Source organism: Ascidia mentula, chromosome 5, assembly GCF_947561715.1.
Source record: "Ascidia mentula chromosome 5, kaAscMent1.1, whole genome shotgun sequence".
Lineage (NCBI taxonomy): Eukaryota > Metazoa > Chordata > Ascidiacea > Phlebobranchia > Ascidiidae > Ascidia > Ascidia mentula.
Genome location: NC_138570.1, coordinates 3,642,076 through 3,661,977, shown reverse-complemented (window position 1 = coordinate 3,661,977; position 19,902 = coordinate 3,642,076). Strand labels below are relative to the sequence as shown.

General features: G+C 41.1%; 1 protein-coding gene across 5 annotated transcripts in view; it reads left to right on the top strand.

Moving 5' to 3' along the window:
- The first annotated feature begins 473 nt into the window (after nucleotides 1–473).
- LOC145901690 (focal adhesion kinase 1-like) overlaps nucleotides 474–19,902 on the top strand; it is a 69,456-nt gene continuing 50,027 nt past the window's right edge. For 2 of the 5 annotated variants that reach the window (XM_082989451.1, XM_082989450.1), the window contains exons 1-13: nucleotides 474–903; nucleotides 2,118–2,192; nucleotides 2,422–2,511; nucleotides 2,744–2,843; nucleotides 3,784–4,287; nucleotides 4,952–5,040; nucleotides 5,296–5,354; nucleotides 5,455–5,683; nucleotides 6,379–6,490; nucleotides 6,934–7,039; nucleotides 7,446–7,593; nucleotides 8,169–8,245; nucleotides 8,768–8,873. In XM_082989451.1, coding sequence (XP_082845577.1) covers nucleotides 564–903; nucleotides 2,118–2,192; nucleotides 2,422–2,511; nucleotides 2,744–2,843; nucleotides 3,784–4,287; nucleotides 4,952–5,040; nucleotides 5,296–5,354; nucleotides 5,455–5,683; nucleotides 6,379–6,490; nucleotides 6,934–7,039; nucleotides 7,446–7,593; nucleotides 8,169–8,245; nucleotides 8,768–8,873 — 2,035 coding nt within the window. In that variant the 5' untranslated portion in view covers nucleotides 474–563. The remainder of the gene's footprint in view (nucleotides 904–2,117; nucleotides 2,193–2,421; nucleotides 2,512–2,743; nucleotides 2,844–3,783; nucleotides 4,288–4,951; nucleotides 5,041–5,295; nucleotides 5,355–5,454; nucleotides 5,684–6,378; nucleotides 6,491–6,933; nucleotides 7,040–7,445; nucleotides 7,594–8,168; nucleotides 8,246–8,767; nucleotides 8,874–19,902) is intronic. The other 3 variants (XM_082989453.1, XM_082989452.1, XM_082989454.1) reach the window with 3 other exon arrangements.

Below are 19,902 nucleotides of genomic sequence, written 5' to 3'. Positions count from 1 at the left end.
CCGGGTCTAAGGTGGTCGTATTAACTTGAGCATACAACGCCATAAGTATAGCAGCCCTCCAACAGATAAGACTTCCGTATTCATGCACGGTCGTGATGCGCATTGTTCAAAAGCGTGCTGGTACTATTGTTGCATGGCCGCGCTCCACGCGCTGACGTCAGCGACTAAAATAATTAATCGCGACGGCAATATGACGCCACGCCGCTAGCTGGGAACGGAAAGACCGCACGCGCGATGTCTGTTGGCACGGCTTCGTCCAGCAACTAAACAAACGCATACCGACTGTGTAGTGCACACCTATTTTATTAGTCTTTTCTGTAGCTGGGTCCAGTTTGGAACGTGAAGAATCAAGTGAGTACATTGCCAAAGCCATTGTTAAACGCCACGTCCACGGACTTGATTGCGTTTTCGCAAGAGTTCCTCCTAGCTCTAAAACATACCGACAAATGCATATCTTTCGTTGCAGACCTGTATTTATGTGATATTTGGCTACTGCGAGAGCCAGAGTGCGGCGTTGTTGTATAGAAGATGCCTGGCGCTAACTAGGACACGATAGTTGTAAAATGTTGAAATTTACTGGCTCCGGGTCTTCGCGGAAGAAGAAGAGTGATGGACATACAACGTCCAGCAGCACTGGAGCTGGAGTCCGTCGTGTACCGAGCGACCGAAGTGACAGGAGCCACTCCGGAAATTCATCTGGCTCCGATGATGATGTGGGACCAGACCATTTTTTTAATGATGACCCTACCCGGGGTTCATCAACCGTTGTAAGACGCCGGGCTGACGCCATGACAAAAGCTGAGAGGCCAACCAGCAAACGCTATTCGAACGGTGGTATATTTTCTCAGGAATTTGACTCAACTGAAGACCAAGTGGCGTTTCAGAGGGCGTATGTCGGCTCAGGTAAGTAAAATAAGAACTGGGTCACTTGCATGGGCCTATAACGTTTGTGTATACAAAATTTGTGACATTTAAAAAGGCATTTGCTTGATATAAGTTTATGAAGGGAAACCAATGTTGTTTCTGTGTTGCACAAAGGGAAAGTACCTAGTTGATTTCCGCAAATGGTAAACGCTGTTGGGGCGCAGGAGCAGGAAGTAGATATTCCCACCTAATTTACGCATTTATACGATTCAAAGTTTGGTAATCCTAAATTTTAAGCGCATGGAAATATTGTAGCTGTGCTGTTTTTCACCGACTGGTGACATCTGCTTTTAGCAAGTTTTCTGTGAGTATACATTTTCTGTTCCATGAAAAGTTCGTAAGTTGACACTTGTGGTAAACTTCAGCAAAACTTGCGACTGCAGAAAATCAGCTGGGCAGCAAACTACCGTGATTATGACAAATTCCGTGTATAGAGGGTGTGTTCTGGGGCACCCTTTGGGGGTCTGGTGAAAATAATTTCGTTTTAATAAATCTTTTACGAAATTCCTGTCAACCACAAATTTTTTGCTTTAAAATTGGAACCGATAATAAATAGACACTCAGCGTTGATGGATGGTTGGATGCGTAGTTGTTGTTATAGCAATACCATTGCACAGTTTCATAAACATCGCAATTACATTGACAAGGGTGTCATTTTTACTGAAATAGTTTTTTGGTATGGTAGAGGTTTTCAACAGACAATGGCTAACCACTTTCTTCCGAAGTCTTGTATGTCACTGATCATTTCAGTGCTCTACTATTTGTTTGAAACAATCTTGTTTCCTTGCTTTTTGTGTAAAGCTTAAGGACAATTTCTTGGCCAAAAAATCCCGGAAGTGTATTGATATTTGTCGCTTGGGTTTTAGTTACAGTTATTGTAAATGAATTGCAAAGAAGTTTCCTTTTTATTAACAAAACCATTTTAACAAAACCTTTTAAATGTTAAACATTATTGTCTAATCTGGGCCACTTATAAAAGATTGATTTGTTACCATATGAGATTATTACATAATTTACATAATTTAAATAAAACTCAACCATTGAACACCTTGATTTTTGCCCTTTCACATATATTTTGTTTAGGAAGTGTTGCTAGTCATATGTTCTTAAACTTTTTCTGATGGATCTCTGTATATTTTTTAAAATATACAAACATTTCTTTTTCTAATCGTGCTGGTATTGTTTTTTTTCAGAATCATATCTGTTTACTACTGATGCACTTAGTTTGTGGTTTGAAGCTATTAAGTGTGACTCTGCCAAACTTCCAGGTAAGATTGTGCTGGTGTAACAATTTACATGTTCAAAAATATGCTGTTAAAAGTAAAATAAATATACCACAAAAACTAAATTTTCATGTCAATTTTTTGGGTATTATAATTTTATAAAGTTAGTTACAAGGTGTGCAATGTTGAAATTTGCTGCAAAAACTTTAAATGTATTGTGTGAAACCTACTTCCTGTGTTGATTGGTGATCAAATTCTTCATTATGATATCCAGGTGCACCTCGTTGTCGAATAAAAAACCTCATATCCCAAGATCTTCCACCAGACTTGGAGGAAGAACCTGAGGATAAAAGTGTCCATACTGGTAGGTAGACTAGACATTGAACAATTGTTACGCCAAAGGTTCACACGAAAGTCTGCATTTTTTGTGCACAGGCCAAATGCATTTTACACTGCATTAAAACAAATACTTATGTCAGATTTACAAAGGAGGCCAAGTGCTGTAAATGAGACAAAGTTAGGAACCACTTTTTTGGCATATTTATTACTGTGCTGTGTACAACTATTTTCAAAGCTAAATGCTCTGTTATGTTCAGAACGTGTTAGAAATTTAAAAAGTGGCCATCGTCATTCATTTTTCGATGTCTCCTCAAGCCATTTGCAAAGACGAGAATCATCCCCTGCTACTGCTGTAACGTATGTAGAAATTAGTTCGAAAATTTTCAAATATACCATAATCTACAAACAGTTGTTCATGGTATAAATGTGCCAAGTTTGATTTTATTAAGTGATATTCACAAGCACAACTGCATGCATTGTCATGAAAATTTTAGATTGTTTCATCTTTGTTTAAGACTCTGTAGATCAAATAACTTCATTACTTACGTTATGACATGCATCATCATCTCAATACATGTATGTACTGTTCATCAAAGTAGCTTACTTGGGCAGGCCGCCCTGCCAACCTAATGTAAATCTTGCTGTATTGTTTAGCAACAGGAAGTGACACAAGACTGATTTGGGAAGTTGCAGGCTGCGTTGTACAGATCCTGTGCAGTCTGCTTCTTCTGTCAGCTTGTCACTATGTACTAAATAACATATATCAGACCCCTATACATAGTTTATGTTTACAATGTCAAACAATAATTTTACAAAATTGAAAGAAAGGTTTATCAATGATAACTAATCTCTGTAAAAGCAAATTTCTGGGTAATTTTTCATAACCTTGATATTTATTAACAATTTTCTAAAAAGGTGATTCTTCGATTTGTTTGCATTCCTGTTTATTGAACAAACAAATAATTCAAGTTAATCATTAATTTCTTTGTAGCATTCCATCTTCTTCGATAAGTGCATGTTTGTGTGCTTAGTATTCTTTCCTATCTCACATACTTTAACTTTCCTAGATTTTGTTATTATTATGTGTGCAAGTATATGTATTGTGAAGTGACACAATACAAACACTACATGCTACTTTCAGTGTGCTCATAAATTTGTAGTGGCATGCATCACCTTTTTCCCTTATTTGTTTTTCATACTTTCCTTTGGTTGGAATTCTGGTTCTGTGGAAATGTGTAATCATTCAATTCCATGCCTGCACGCTTGTTGTTCACTTGATTGTGTTGCACAAAAACAGTGCCAAAGACCAGTTTTTGACCAAACACAAGTACAAGCACCGCAATTCACTGAGTCCGCACAGAGTGACCGGTCGCCAGCGAAACAATAGCGGTGTCGATATAGTTTTAAACGATGCCCAGCTATTGCTGAGCGCCCCCTCTGAAAGAAGTCACAACCCCAGGGTTAACCTTTTGGGTGGTGCCTACAGAGATACAAGCTCTCCTCTACCAGACACGCCACCTGTTTCAGCATTTGCTCAGTCTCGACCAAGACTAAACTCTCCAGTCAGTTTCAAGTTTCCAGAGCGGTCGCCGCCGCATTTGCCAAGGCAACATAAAAGGTCAGTTTCATCTGACTCCTCTCTCACCAAATCAGTGCTCAGGCATCTGAGACAACGCAGTGCCGGGCAATCGTCCTCCATCCTAAAACAAGTGCATGAAGGTTGTGTGGGTGGTGAGGGCTCTGACACTTGTTTGAAACATAACATTTCATTGTCTTCATCCTTTTCCATTGCACCACCAAGGTGAGTGGTGTAACATGTTTTTTTCCAAATCAACTGCGTTCAACTAACAATATTTCTACATTCTACTGCGTGCAACTTACATTTCTACATTCTAATGCTATCATGCGATTACATCCAACCCTAATCAACATTACTTAGTACTAGATACTGTCAAAAAATACAGATTTTCGGTTCCAAGCAATGACCTTGGCAAATGGTTGTTTAAGATATGCTACAGTCCATTGCCAGTTATACATGAATCCAATCATTTGACACTTTAAAGATGATTTCCAACTACTGCCAAACAACTTGTGGCATCACAACTGACAAAGTACATCGTAGAAATCATGGTTTCCACTTATATATATATCAATTTAATTGCTGGAAAAAATTCGATTCCCTTGACCTTACTGATACTCTTTGTGGTTTTTGCATGTAGTAAAATTATTTGTTCTTGATGTTTTTTTTTGGTAAACTTGAGTGTCAATTGCTTTGAGAAGATGTATTGGGTGTCTAGGTATTGCATGGAAATTGGTATCACATATTCACAAATATGTTTGCTGCATGCATGCAAAGCATGGTGTGGTCTCATCTACCACTTCCTCTTTATGAATCCTTTCATTACACCTAAAATAAGTAACTTTTTGTTTACTCTTGTACTGATATAATATGGATTTCAAAACAGCACCGGTGATCAGGAATTGTTGGGAATTGAACCTTTCGGACCTTCACGGAGCAACCTTCGGCGTGTGCATTCTGAAAAACCTCAGAGTGGTGAGCAACTTGTGTAACCTTGTTCCTTGGTTTATTTGGGGAAAACTCAGAAGTTGTTTCATACCTCTTCTGAACATAATAGTTGCCAGGATACATGATACTGTTATATGGTAACATTTGCCCAAAGATCCATTGTAAATTGCAGCATGCCTGGCAGCAATAACAACACAAAAGTATGTTTGTTCAGTGTCAATGTCAAGATATGTAAATGTAAAATAAACATGAATATTTAAACAAATTACAAATGTTATGTAGGCATATCAAGTTACAACCCATCGGCTCGGTCTGGAGCACCAAGTCCAAGTTTCCCGAAGGTAAATACATTTTATATTTATTTTGACTGCAGTTTGATTTCTTGTAGTAGCATAAGTTTAACTCTTGAATTCGAAAGTAATGATAAGCCATACCGTGCAGGAACGGCCATTATACACTGCGGTCAACAAAGACAAAAAACACTCCAAGCCTCTCTACACGAAAGTAAACAAGCCAAGGTCATCCTCGTCTGGCCATAGCTCCAGTGGTGACCCCCAAAGTCCAATAGAGGATCCCTACTCCTTACCAGAAGACTTTGAAGGTCATTTGTCGCCGCCATCACTAGATAGAGCTAGAAGTGTGCCACCAGGAGCTGGTTCTGATTTAGAAGGTTGGGCTCGCTTTTTATTGCCAGTATGTTGGTCCTGGATCAAGAACATTTAACTGCTGCCTGTAGGTCTCAGTTCATGTACCTAGTTTTATGACATGTTGTATGATTTTACTGCTGTTTGGCTCATGAATTAAGCTTTACAAAGCTAGCAATGGGTCATGAAGATAGCAATGTTACGATGTAGACTTGCAGTGCACTTAGTTTTATTTCTGAATGAAGTGCTATTGTCATTGTAACAATTTTGTGCTTTTTTAAGAGCAAATGTCTCAGAAAGTAGAAAGTTTTTGTACCTTTCTTTAAAACGTGCTAAGTTAATGTAGCATACTGTGATAGTAATTCACATAATTCAAGGGTTCCATACTGGTGTATTTTAAAATTGTTTAGACGTCCACTAATGAGGTATCTCAATGCAAGTCAATTCAGAAATTGTGTATGTTGTTTTCTGAGTCTGCTTAAAAGTGTCAAGCATTGTGGCACCGACTTCCAATGCAAAAGATACTTAACTGTTATCATGCATTTTTATTTGAAGTACCATGCTTCCCAAAGACTGTACAGTGCACAGGCAAATTCGTACTTGACAATTATACTGAAAGCATGTACTTAAAATTATTAACTTATTAATTCACCTCAAACCATGTTGACAAATCAAGTACCATATGTAGTGGGGCCGATTTTAATTTCTCTTTTTCCCCCAGAGAGACCAAGATCAGGGAGTTTTCCTCTGTTTGAAATTGGAGACAAGAGAGGGATAGACCCATATTCATACACTCAACCTGTTGATTCCGTGTCTGGCTTTAAACCCATCGAGTAAGTGCAGCAACTATCTGTTTTTACCAACATGCTAGTGTATTTAGTTGTCTTGTGAAAGGCTAGCCATTTGATGACGTTTTTTTTTTTTGAACCGCTGGTTCTTTCCAAACTTGCGATGTGATAGTGCAATGCAATGCTGACCATTGTATTAGTCTGCCCACAGGAATGCAAATGCTATCTAAGGTGGCAGGAAGCTGTTTCTGTGTGGGTGTAGCTGTCATCAGTAGACATATATTTTCCACAGGCTTGTTTAGGTTTTCTGTCTTCTACCATAAGCTTTGTGAAAATAAAAACAATATGTTTTTTTGGCTAAATTCGTGCAATCCATATTCCTTGGTGCAAATCAGTTGCAGCCAGTTCAGACTTAACATCATCCAAATGATTCAACTCACGTTTTTTCTATGATTGTTCAACTCATATTTTTTTTTCCACTATTTCAGTCCCGACGAAGCTGACTTGGATGAGATTGATAAGTTTAATGCACACGGATCAGAAAACCACAACATTGAAGAGTTACAGAGCAAGTTCTACAAGCAATACACAGAGGTACTTGCATATTATTGGGAACATTAGTAACATATACTCATAATTCTGGGGATAATCAGACTGGCCCATTGTGCTGAAAACATGGACATTTTTTTTTCTTTAGGACGTTTCAGCAATTGTTTTTGTCTTGCAAATGAGAATTAAACATTCAATGTTCAAACTTGAGCAATTAGTATAGCAATTTAGAAAAATTTAAAGCTATATTTAAAAAGTTAACAATGTCCGATTAGTGTTACATGGGTAAGCAAACAAAGGTTGCTGTTTCATTCACTGCAATCATACTCATTATTCTATAGAGCAATTCAAAACAAATACAAAATTATAATACAAGAGAAGGCATCCATTGCTGGGCTGAACTGCACCATTTGTTCAAGGCCGGTGGATTAACCAACTATTTGTCTTGCAGACGTTAAAAGAAGCAGAGGTGGCCAAGCAGCAAGCGCAAGCTCAAGCACCGGTCAAGAAATCCCACAGTCGGTTTGTTTCCATCAAAAAGACCTTCCGCAAGGTCAAACCAGAGGCTGAGAGTTTATTTTCGTCTTCTCCACCACGCGGTAAAATACACCTTGCAATTTGTGTTTTATTTTTTTAGAAATTTAAGAAAAGGTACAAGGGTTTATGTTATTTGGTTATCAATGAACAATCGTAAAAAGGTGTAATTATATTTATTAGTGAGAGATATAATACGGGTCGGTAGTGCACTATCGGGTTTGCAAAAACGACATTTTCGTTCATAATTGACAACTTGTAAACGATTCGTAGTCTTGTATTATTTAAAATATGTTCAAATGCACATTATTTTATGTCGGCGATAAATTTGAATAAATTGCTCTGTGTGAGAATTCGATGGTTGCTGTACCGGGGTTTTCCCGCATATGGGAAATTATTCAAAATGTTGGTGCCTTCTAAATTCCACCACATTAACTATAGTCCATAGTTTTTACTGTACAAAGGAATACCTCGGTGCTGTATTCCCGTTTCCGTGTTCATCCCCACGCAGCCCATTCTCGACAATTCATTTGAACAATTGCCTGACAGCCCTGATGGATCGAAACCCGAAACAGTGGCACTGCAGCTTGCTTATCATTCCTGTATCACTTGACAGTTCAATGGTATTTTGTCGTTGCAGAAGTGGCCCGAAATCCAATCCACCGTATCCAGAGCGCAAAGCACGTATCGGATCGCGCCGTCGGAACTACAAAAGGGGTATGTATGTATATCTTATATATATGTGCATATGTGCGTCCATTAATATAGTGACCTACACTGGTTTTCGATGTTATGACTTGGCACAACCCTTCGCGCTCAGATAGTTACGCCTTATTTTTGCTACAAATTTCCATCAATGCAAATTTGAAAAAAAATATTATTGTCATTCTGTAAGTGCTGTTGACCTACTTCCAAGACACGCGAACTCGCTATTTATACTTGGGATGCCTAGTCATGATGTATCGTTAATACAATGCCACGTTCCAATTACCCCGCTTGGAACGGTATTGTTAAATACACGTGCAAGAATGTTGGACCTCGAGCTGCAAACAGTAGTGCATGCCGTTTCAGTTCTGATTGTTATTGTAGCTGGCATGCTAGCCAGTTTGCTAAATTTGCCGATATCTTAAAAAAAAACGTAAAATTCATAGATCGTCTACAAGAACTGTATCAGTGTAGATAACGTTCGTGCCAATTATTTACTGTTAATTCTAATCTCAGTGTTTGTTGCGTTGTCAGGACTCCTTACGAAGAGCAGTGAGCGAACGATATTCACCTGACGCCGCTAACAAGGCTAGAGATCACGTGACTGTCAAGCCAGAAACCCGAAGACATCCGAAATCCCGTAAGTGTTTTTTGCTCAACATACAAGACTGTCTTGTTACGCGTGGTGCTCCAGAAAGAATGTAATTCTTGTCCTGAGGTTTTGTCCTGAGAAGTGGCCATGTTTCCGAACTACTTTAGGATTCTGTTTTTATCAATGATTTGTAAAGATTAGACGCTTTTCGGATCAATTGTCAGTTCTGCGAAATTGTCAAAGTTTGTAGTTGACAATCCGACGTTATTTTAATTAGTGATAACATAGTATAATGACACCCAGTCATATAATTCGCATTGAAACTAGCAAGCAAACCTCAAGTAAGCCTCATATACTAATGTTCATATCCTGTAGTTTATTACTTTAGCAGCTTCATGCGTTGTTATGTTTGCATTTGCTGCTGGGTTTGTTGCTAATGGTGTTACACCTGAAGCAAGCCCTCTACATATACTAGCATTAACTATGCAATGTTCTTCTGGTGTCTCAGCCTATACCCCATAAAACACTTTTCTTTAGTATCGGTATCGGTGATCGCTGAAAATTCAGGTGTCGTCACTTGACTAATTTTAGCATTTAGTTCACAGCATTCCCAACGTAAACCAGCAATGTGTGCTCAGTGCGACACCTTGCGTCTGATTTGTACGTTTTGCATCCGTCGCTAGATGGTGCAACGTTTTAAACTTTGGCAAATCAACAACCTGTTTTGCGTGTATTCAGTGTATGTACGTTCATATTTGTATTTGTTCACTAATACGGCCAAAGTCAAGGTTCCATGAGTAACCTAGCCGTAATACTAATAAGCAGCCTGCGAAACGAAGCTCTGTGAGACTGGATTCACATTCACCGGAGATGTCTAGTATCCTGAGGATCTTTTTGGAACTACTTGCATTATATCAATTAATCCTGCAGAAAGTTTAGAGTAAATGTGGTTTTTAAGTTTAGAACATTGAGAGCTTTCTGGTTTTGCAATCGAAATTAATCTGTGTTGCTACAATTCAGCAATCCACGTTTTTTAAGGTAGTTTGGTTTTTATTTGTCCTTCTATTGCTATCCTTTCACCGCAAGAACTACAAGAAGACGTTTGAATCCTACTTAAAAAACATAAGGTATAAAACTTGCTGTACATCCCTCTGTCATGAGATTCCACGATAGGTGACTTAAGGACAGTGTGTGTATATTCTGCGTAAGTCAAAACCAGCACTTGGTCGTGCGGTACCTTAATACGCACCTCACCACCTCGCAACGAGGCGATTACACCGAATATCCTGTGAATAAAAGCACGTCCTGGACACAGAAAATAGTAATTCGGCGCTTTGCGTACTGGGCAGGGTGCAAATTAACTCACCCCGCAGGTAAGTACAGGTTTTGGCTTTGTTTTACAACATCTCTCGCCGTCAGTCAGTCATCCCACACCTGTTACCATCTACAGACCTGTGTCGGTGTTCATGTAGTCGTAAAGGTATAACGACGCGTCGTGGTTGTCTGAAGGCCGTCTCGTCGATTAATTACCTAACAAGCTTGTCGCGTGTGTGACTAACCCTTCGACACTCCGGTGCCAAGTACATTGGCAGTTTGCGCTGTAAACATCATTGTCGTCGTGCATTGTAAAATGCGTGTGTAGAACATCGCAATGCTACCTTGTGCAAAGGCGACTACTGGCAGAAAAGTAGAGGAACATTTTGCGTGGCGGCAAGCAATTTTCGTAGATATCCGGTGCATTTGTTTAGTAAATATGCGCCCTGCTTCAGTTGGTCGAGCGCAAATGTGCGGCTTGCAAAACGTACTTTTTCGCATACTTTCTGTTGGTCTCGCCCCTTTGGTTTAGTGAGTGCTCTCTGCTGTAGAAAGCTGTTGTAAGTGGTGGTAGGTGTGCAAGTTTGTTGAACATATGTTGTTCGCAGTGGCGCAGCTTCATTGAATATTTCTTAGACTGCGATTGATGGAAGTGTGTCTATATCGTATATTACGCAGCTAGCAGGTCGCATAGTTCCAGACAGTTGTTTTGCATGTCTGTTTAGTGATAGCAATAATTTGTGGAACAAAATGCGTAGTGTATATAGGCAGAATGTGTATTGACGATTTAGTACAACAGAGAAGTGTTTCCAAAACGTTTTTGTCCGCGTAACCATCTGGGTTATTTAAGGTGACAATGAACCCCTAGAACGGCAAAATAAACCTAATCATTTTTACCGTAATTATCGTATTTTTTATTAATTTTCTCATCAAACATATCTACCAGCTGTATCCTAAAGGAAACCTTCCATATTTATATATCGAACTCAAAGGTTCTGCGGATTTATATACTTAACAGCAGTGTTTCCAAAAAAAATTGTCCGCGAAACCCAGTAAGATTGTTAATTAACCTTTAAAGCGTGTTGTTTTCCTGAACGTGTTTCACCATAAGTGTGATATTTTCTCGTGTTGGGGAACCGAGCTAGTGGCTCATGAAACCTCTGGGGTTTTGCGGAACCCACTTTGGGAATCGCAGCATACAGTGAAGCACCAATACAGCGAAACTTTGTTTGTGGACTTCTAGTTTACCGTACACAAACGCGCGCACACGTTAAAGCTTTCCCAATTCCAATATAAGTCGTCGAAATCCCACCTATTTCCTGTAAATAGCGGCTAAGCTTCTGTCGCAGCACTACGGACACATAAAGATGGACGAAATACGGCGCCTTGAGGCACTCGCCTCTCGCAGCTAACACTACTACAGCTTGGCTGACCAGAACTGTGATTTTCGGCGTTAATTGCCTGTTTCCAGCTGCTATTTCGTGCTGTGGTAGTAGGATAATGGTAGTAATAGTGAACTGTCGCCAATATTATAGGTCTGGTATTTGTTTTGGCGCAAGGTTCGGTGGTAATTTACTGCTGTTTATTTTTGGGTCTTTATGTGTTGAGGTTTATAAGCCTTGAAAGTTGCACAAGCATGGAGTCAGCAAAAACGAAAGTTTTTATTTTGTCGAAAAAATCTGTATTTATGAACGAAATGTCGATGACTTGCCTGCAGTTGATGTCACGAAACCAGTACAGATCTCATCAAGAATATAAGCCATGTGTCGTTTAGCGCGTACAACCGCTAATGTCTTAATTTTATGAATAATTCATCTGTAAGTCATCACTCGAAAGCTTTTAAATCGATCAACTCACGCATTAGAATTGATTAAGTGACAAGGTTTGAATAAGACTTCTCTTGTCGACAAGATTCAGTTGTAACACCAAAAAAAGAGTTATCTATAACAGCTTGTGTTTATAGGTACTTCTACAGTAGTCCCCCCACAAGCTACAAGCCTGATTGTAATTTGGAAAATTAGGCTTTGTGTTAGGTCCTAGAAAGTACGCGCGATTCCACCGGATGCCGAGCAGACTACTTAATGCTGTTTCGCGTTGAAATATTGATGGCCTTTCGCGTGTGGTCACCCTGATGCAATATGGAGTTGATTGGTTCCGCTGCCAAATCGCTCCCTGTGTTTTCTGAGGAAAAAGGGCCATTACTCGCTGGTGGGAAAATCAGGCAATCTAGCGTGTTTTCCTGTGCTTGCTGGCGTTCAGCTGAATGCATTCAGGCTTAGATGGATCAGTTGAAGGTTCACTGTCAGTTATGAGGTCTACGTCCCATACACTTATGGGGATACGAGAAGATTATATTCATGTTATTCAGAGCCAGACCAAATGGTGCTTTAATGTCCATCAAAAAGTATTAAGTATTGATTGTGGTAGTTTATTGTTAAAGTCTCGAAAGGCGTTTGTAATTTTAAGTGGCGTTGGGGCGCGTGTTGTGAATGTGTATTATGACTTCACAATGGGGTAACAAGGACATTTATCGATTTCCGAATCGATAAGACGCCCTATCAGGTTTAAATAATGGTGAATTGGCATTTGCGCCAATCGTTACTTAAACGGAATAACTCATTTAATAGGGAAAGGATGTGAATGTTTGGTTGTTAGGTTGTCAGTGCAACATTTTTTCTTGTTCCAAAGCATTTGGTTAAAAGCTGCGTGGGCCTGTATCCCGTTAGATTGGAATTTCTTCGATTTTAGTGTCTATAAAACGCGTGTTGAATAAGTTAACCATTGAATGGTGTAACATCGAAGCACCAGGCAGTAGCCGAAAATTCAAAGCGCGCGCGCTTCAGTTGTTCTGAATCTGAGAAGTTCGAATAAACAGTAGAAAAAACGTACGATCCCAGTCTTGAAAAAGTATTTCTTCGTAGAACTCGAACAGCAAGTCGGTAGATGCAGCCTCACATAACGAGACTGGACCGAATAACATGCTTTCGCGGGTAATCGCAATCCGACGTGTACTTTCGTCCTTGTTTACTCGCTAAGGTTATGAGGCTTTCATTCGGTGGCGCTACGAGCGACGATGTATGCCCGTATAGTCAGTATCGCCTGCACTGCAAATGCACTGCGGTAAATTACAGAGACGGTACAAGCGGACGACGTGTGTGGTTGCATGTAAGGCAATTGGTCACTGACAGGCTGGGCAGAGGCGGACAGCTGACTGCAGATAAGGCCGGAGCATGCAGTGCATGTGAGGTTAAAAGCAAGGAAGCGGAGATGCAGTTCGTCGTCTTTAATGGCGCTGGGCTTCTAAGATGTTTCAGGAAGTTTAGTTTCGGGCTTTCAGTGTCGTTGAAAATGATAACTGTGGTCAATCCAGCGGGTTGGGCTATGTTTGAAGTTTGGGCCCAGGTGCATTGCATGATTTTTGAATCATACGCTTTATAATTTTAAGGATAATTCACCGCTTGATAATCTTGAATCAGACCTACAGCATAACTACAAGCTTATTTCTATGTCGTTGCGAAACGTGACTGAGTAATGACTGAGTAATTCGTTTTATTGCTTATATCGTTTGACATTTTGCATCTTATCCCGTAACAACGAAAAAGGCAACTAGTGGCTGGTGCCTCATCAGTGTTGCGCATTTTGGTCGCCATTTAAACCTTCTTTATAGGCTAATGCAGCCTAAGTCGAATTAGGCTAACCAGCGGGTATCCAGATATACGTAAGCTTGCAAGGGCTAAGTTAGGGCAGAGTTTACCAGGTATAAAAATGCCAGATTGGTTAACATCGGTATCTTACGCTATAAAATAGATTGAATCCGTGTTTTCGACTGGAAACGTGCGTTGAAACTTTCCTTGAAAATAAGACACGAATGTCAAACTTCGTTTGCGTTTTGGTGCGTTTCTTGGCAGGTGCACTATTTTTAGACAAGGCAGTATAGTGCGTGGTATTATGGCATCGATATTGCTAAAAAGAAGGTTCGGCACTGGGCACTTTGTCATTAGTGCGAGACCCCGGGCACGCCCAATCCACACGAGTTCACAGTCTTCGGCGAATACTGCGTCATCCGGCAACCCCGGGGTGTTGGTTTCTCGCTACTAGGCAGCGCAATATGTGTACTAGATGTGGTTAAAGTGTAAGCTGATTGGGATGTATTGGTATGCGTGCACGTGCAGTACAACTTTGACGAGGCCCCTGTGTTTGTGCGTTACGAAGTGTTGAAATATGTCGATAATCCTCTTTGAGGGAGTGCGGTTGCGCGGGTTCGGTCGTTTTACGCAAGTTGTTCGCTTTCTCATCAAGCTGGGTATAGTGGAATGTAGTTAATGGTTTTTAGGTTTTCAGTCAGTCCTGTAGACGTGGAACATGAACACGAAAATTTTAGAAACTCTTTTACAGATTTAAAACGTTTGAAATCACCTTCTCAGATATGTATTTTCGGTATTAGTACAGAAAAATGTGTGATCAGTATTTTTCGAGTTTGTGAAGAAGCAGCGAGAAAAAAATATTTGGTGGTGAAGTAAACAAAACAGATATAGGTTTAAACTAGAGTCCGATACTAAATCGCATTGACCAAGTATACAAAAACTACCACTACGTTACTATCGACTTTTCGGAACTTAAAATTTGTCAGATCTAAAAAAGTGGTCAGTTGCACTGAAGTGGCGTAACCTAGCTGGCGGGGTGAGAATCGGGTAATGTGGCAGCAATTCGTCGTTCTCGTTTCCTCCCCATACAAAGATTTGCTGCCAGAATTAGGCAGCGATATGCTCGCTCGAATGGATTGCTTCCCTTGCGCCCCGCCCCTTTGGGAAGCGTTTAAACTATGGTTTGGGAACCCAACCCGCTATCTGTGTGGTTCCGAGTTTTGGTTCTGTTTGTGTGTTTGCGTTTCAGACTTTCGTTATGTGGTGTTACTGTTATCGTGGATGATGTTTGTTGTTGTTGAAGCACGAATTAGGCCAATTTATTACGAGTTTGGCGTGATTAGTTGAATATAAGTAGTCCATTTATTGGATATAAGTAGTCCATTTATAAGTGAACGTATTATTTGTGTGCAGTTTGCAAACAAAGTGCTTCTGGATAGACAACAGCCAGACAGAATTAGCTGTGACCATATAACAAATTTCCTGCCTGTTTAAAACATTATTCGGCGCAAACCTCACCAATTAATACAGTCGCAGGTGTATCAGCCTAGGCATGGCAGCATGAAACTCTTTTGCGATTGATACAAAGAACGCTTTAAAAAATGAACAACAGGAAAGGAAAGGTTGATTTGGTGAGGCAAAGCTTACGTTCAATGCATAAGCGCCGCGCTTTTGAAGTTCGCTAAGTGTGAGTGGTTGATAACCACTGATTGACCTCTGGTTTGTCGCCCCGCCAAATTATACTGAACATAGTTTTGAATGTTGACATGCTATGATTTATCCGTGAGTGCCCTGTTCTGACTGCGCCGGCGACATGGTTGTTGCTGATCTCGTTCCAAACTACGTATGTACTCAATGTGTTTATTGCTAGAGTCTGACATCAACGAAGATATGAAATGTACTTCGTGTTGTGCGAATGAAACGTCGCTTGACCGTAAAAGGCGCCGTCGCGGCCTCTTGGGACTTCGTGTCCATAAGGAAATGTCGATTTTAACGTATTTTGTCTGCTTTCAAAACGTCAGGCTGCTCAGTTATAGCTGTTTTTTCTCCTTTGTGACAGGTTCCATCTGTTATATACGTTTAGTATTTAGTCTGCAAACGGGGTTTGTTGCTGGAAACAAAGAGGCTGATATTTGCTCTCGAGTGGAAAACTGAACTCGTCGGCGTCACGCTACATTGCCACGCCGGGCATTGCAACAGAAACAAGGTGTCGGCCGCATTTTTGTGCCCCCTGAGACGTTGCAAGTTGTGCTTTGGAAGAAACAGGAAAGTGCCATTACCTTGCACAATAGCAGGCACCGAAGATTGGCATTTCCCGTACAGAAGCATTGTTGATTCTGCAATGATAGACAACAGGAAGGTGGCCATTGGTGGATGTTAAATTGCCTTCAACGTGCTTTGTAGGACTATCTCGAGATTTTTTAATGTCTGCTCTCATGTTGGCTGTGGATCGAACCCCAAGGAGGGGTAACAACGCCGTAACGTCGTTTCGTTTGAAGCGCAAAGCTCCTGACAAGCCACTATGGGGAGGTAAGCAAGCAGTGGTCCGATTGTTTTAAAAGGCAAGGTGTGGTATTGGGTGCCGAGAAGGAAAGGGTTCGGCCTATATAACGTGTGAATGTCATACCTAGAAATATTTCTCGTTTACGTTGGAGAAATATCTCGGAAACTTTAATGCTGGTAGCTGTATGTGTATGTGTATGTGTAGCTCTATGTGTATAACTTGCATCCGTGAGATATCGTAGTTGTTTGTATTCTTGTAACTTTGTGTCGCTCGAATCAACTCGACCAGTTAGTGTCGGTTGAGTATCTGCATAACACACTTAGGTAACGTATATTCAATACCTGTTATTATGCAGTGATTTTGCAAGGTGACCGAAGTCCTATCTGCTCCCAACGTTATGACCCATTAACGGCCGCCATGCCGCATAGGAATGTCCATTTGCGCTGTGCTGGGTGTAGCTGAGGTTAACGTTTTAAAACCAGTTTGCCGGCCGCATTCCGCTATGCCAAACGACTGTTTACATTCGGACATAAGGCCGCGAGTTCAAACGGTCGCGCGGGGAATCGTCACTGCCTTTTAACTGCACGGGCAAAACCATTAGGACCACGGGTTGTTGACACTTTTGCAAGAAAACTTGGCCCCAACACGTGCTTTGCATCTGTCTGGTTTGTTGCAAAGAGGTTTGTGCGTAATCTGCGCAAATCAAATTACTGCACTTGCCGTTCAAAATCGGGTTTATTGCGATATTTTTTACGGTTAGCTACAGTGCTGGTTTTTGGTAACTTTGCAAGGTTTGTACACATACGCTTATTCTCATTTGGTTTCCTTTGGGAAGGAACTTCCTTGTGCAAAAGCTACTGGGCATTGATTTTTGCCCAACTCTCTTATAAAATCTGGCGTCAACATTTTCTAACCGCTGCAGAATTTTGCTAAATTTCTGGGTAACAATAAAAAATGTAGCTCGTTTCAACAAAACGCCGTTCGAGTTCAATCAGCGTGGAACGATCCATACAAGCCGCCGTCTTAAGTCCCCTCCCACGTGTTTCATCATTTCACACATCTGACACAAGCCGTCACAAAGTCCCCCAAAGTAAATTCATCAAAACACGCTGACGTAATCGTATGAAGTCCCAAGTGCACCTCAACGTCGCAACAACACTGCATAATTCATATCCCTCAATTCGCCCGGGCAGGAAGGCCGGATGTTGTATGGCAAGCGCCCGGAGACGACACATGCCAAAACCCCGAACTCGCGCCGCAGTTTTGAACGCGATTACGACATTCCGCTGCTTACGTCATCGCGTCTCTGCAGTGCTGCTCATTTTCGTTCGTTGACGGCGAAAACCTCGCGGTTTCTCGAATATCTTCGTTCCGCGCGTGCCTTCGCGCGTCGTCTGGACTTTCTAGCTAACGAAAAATTCACAAGAATTTCAGACCTGCTCCTAAGTATCATGACCCTGGTTTTCGTATCAAACGTTAAGGTTTTGATTATAGTAAATCACAATACAGTAACCGGTCTATTGTTACTTGACGCTCTTTCTCGTGTTTTGGGCTTATTTCGAGTCTGAATAATCATATATGGAGTTCTTTGTATTGCTTTTAGGTAGGTATTTTGAGGTGTAAGGGCTGCCTGAAAATATCGCGGGGTTTGCAGGCTTCCACATGCTTTGTTTAACATTTGTTTTGAAGTGGTAACACCACAATTAATACTGCTATAAACATTAAGCGCTCTGCGTCACAACAACATTTTACTTAATGGTGCACGAATTTGTGGTCAAATTCTTGGGTTTTGAAAGTTTCATCTGCCGCCGTATGTTATTTTGACAAACAAACCTAATAGACAAAAAACTAAGCAAATTTAGCACACAAGTCGAAAATAAGACAAGGGCATTGCACTTGGTAACCCTGTCTATAAACTACAACAAAACAACTGATTGTGTGGTGATTTTTATCAGCTCCTACCGACCTGGCATCAAATTTTCTAGTTTCAAAACATTGGCGAGATACTCAGGCGAAAACGCTTTCCAAAGATAAGGGCTCTGTTTTGAGACCTGTACGCCGCGTGTCATTTGTGAGAAATGCTCCGCCAAAAACTTCCCTATTGGCGAATGGAAATTGGTCGAACACTTCGGTCCGCGTCGTCACAGTACAGTTGTATTCAGTGATCGGCCAGAGCAGTTAAGTTGCAATGTTGGCCAACGACGAGCTAGCAACGGTAGATACGGATAATGTGGCATCGAGTGCGATCAAATCGTCACTGTGTCTCGGCGATGCGATTCCCACCAAACACTTGCATAAGAATGATGGTAAGTCGGGTGTTCCAAGCTTGTTTGGGTTTGAATTTTTCTATCAGGGTCTATTGTCAGGCCATTAGATGGCAGTGAAACGTTATGGTAAAGCAAGTATACTTGTCTGTAAATGCGCCTTTTCGATTCAAACTGGTTGATGCAGACGAACAGCGTAGGTGTGTATTTGTCAATATCCTGCTTTGCTCTTTACTCAGACCTAATCTTTCCTTCTGTCCGTGTAAGCTGAAGTTTTCCTGTTGACAATTTCAAATTCATAACAAGACAGCCCTTGCAGATATGAAACCAGTACCTGGGAACTTACCAACACCAACAACGAACATGACATAATAGTGAAACCCCATTTCGCAATCACAACCGTTGGTGTTACAGCGGTCTGCCTCTTGGTGTGGCGTAATCGTTTGGAATGATTTTAGATTCGAAAGGGAAGCCCGACAAAGAAACAAGACAACAAACATATGTGTTACCTTGTTTCTTTACTTTAAAACACGATACCTGTTTGTTGTTCGTCTCGATCTTGTGTGACTGACGTCAATCTTGTCGTTGAGATGTTGAAAGTTTCTTGTCATGAGAAGCTATCGCTCAAACACACCTGGGTGTGTTGAAGTGCCTGTGGTGATGTTGACCCTTCAATGGTTTGGTGTTAAATATAGGCGCAGTGGGTGGAGTTTTCTTCGTCCGTTATCACAATGTTAAGTTCCGGGTCCACATGTGATAATGAGCGGGAATTAAAAGACTTGTTTTTCGATTCATTCTAACAAAGAAAAGTGCAATGTAAGCATAATTGTTCGACTTGTTCCGTTCAGTAGCAGTAGACGGGTTAAAATGGTCGACTTACTTTCAAAGACGTCAGCATCACATGCACTTGCATTTGTTCGCAAGCGGTCGCCAAAGCGCAGCACACTTCTACCACGCAACGGTAAACAAAGCCTTTCCTGCGCGTGACGTCACAGTTGCACAAACCTTGCCGTGATTTGAGAGGAAGTCGACCGACAGGCAAGCACGGTGACAACTCCTCTGCTCCTACAATGCATCGAGATTCGCTCCTCCGACCTACTCCTGGCCGCTTTGTCGTACGCTCCCACTCCTGCTCTCACTTCTCTCCTGCGCGCGCATTTGCGTAGGGCGTCACGGCACCAGCGTGCGGCGATTAGCAACATAGTCAAAAATGCCGCTGCGTCATAGCCACCATCATCATTGTAGTGAGCCAGGCTTGCAATTAGGAAAGTAACTCAGTCGAGCCAAGCGGATCATAATAACAAGGAAAGAGTCCTGAACCAAACAAGAAGATCGAAATAATTGGATTACGG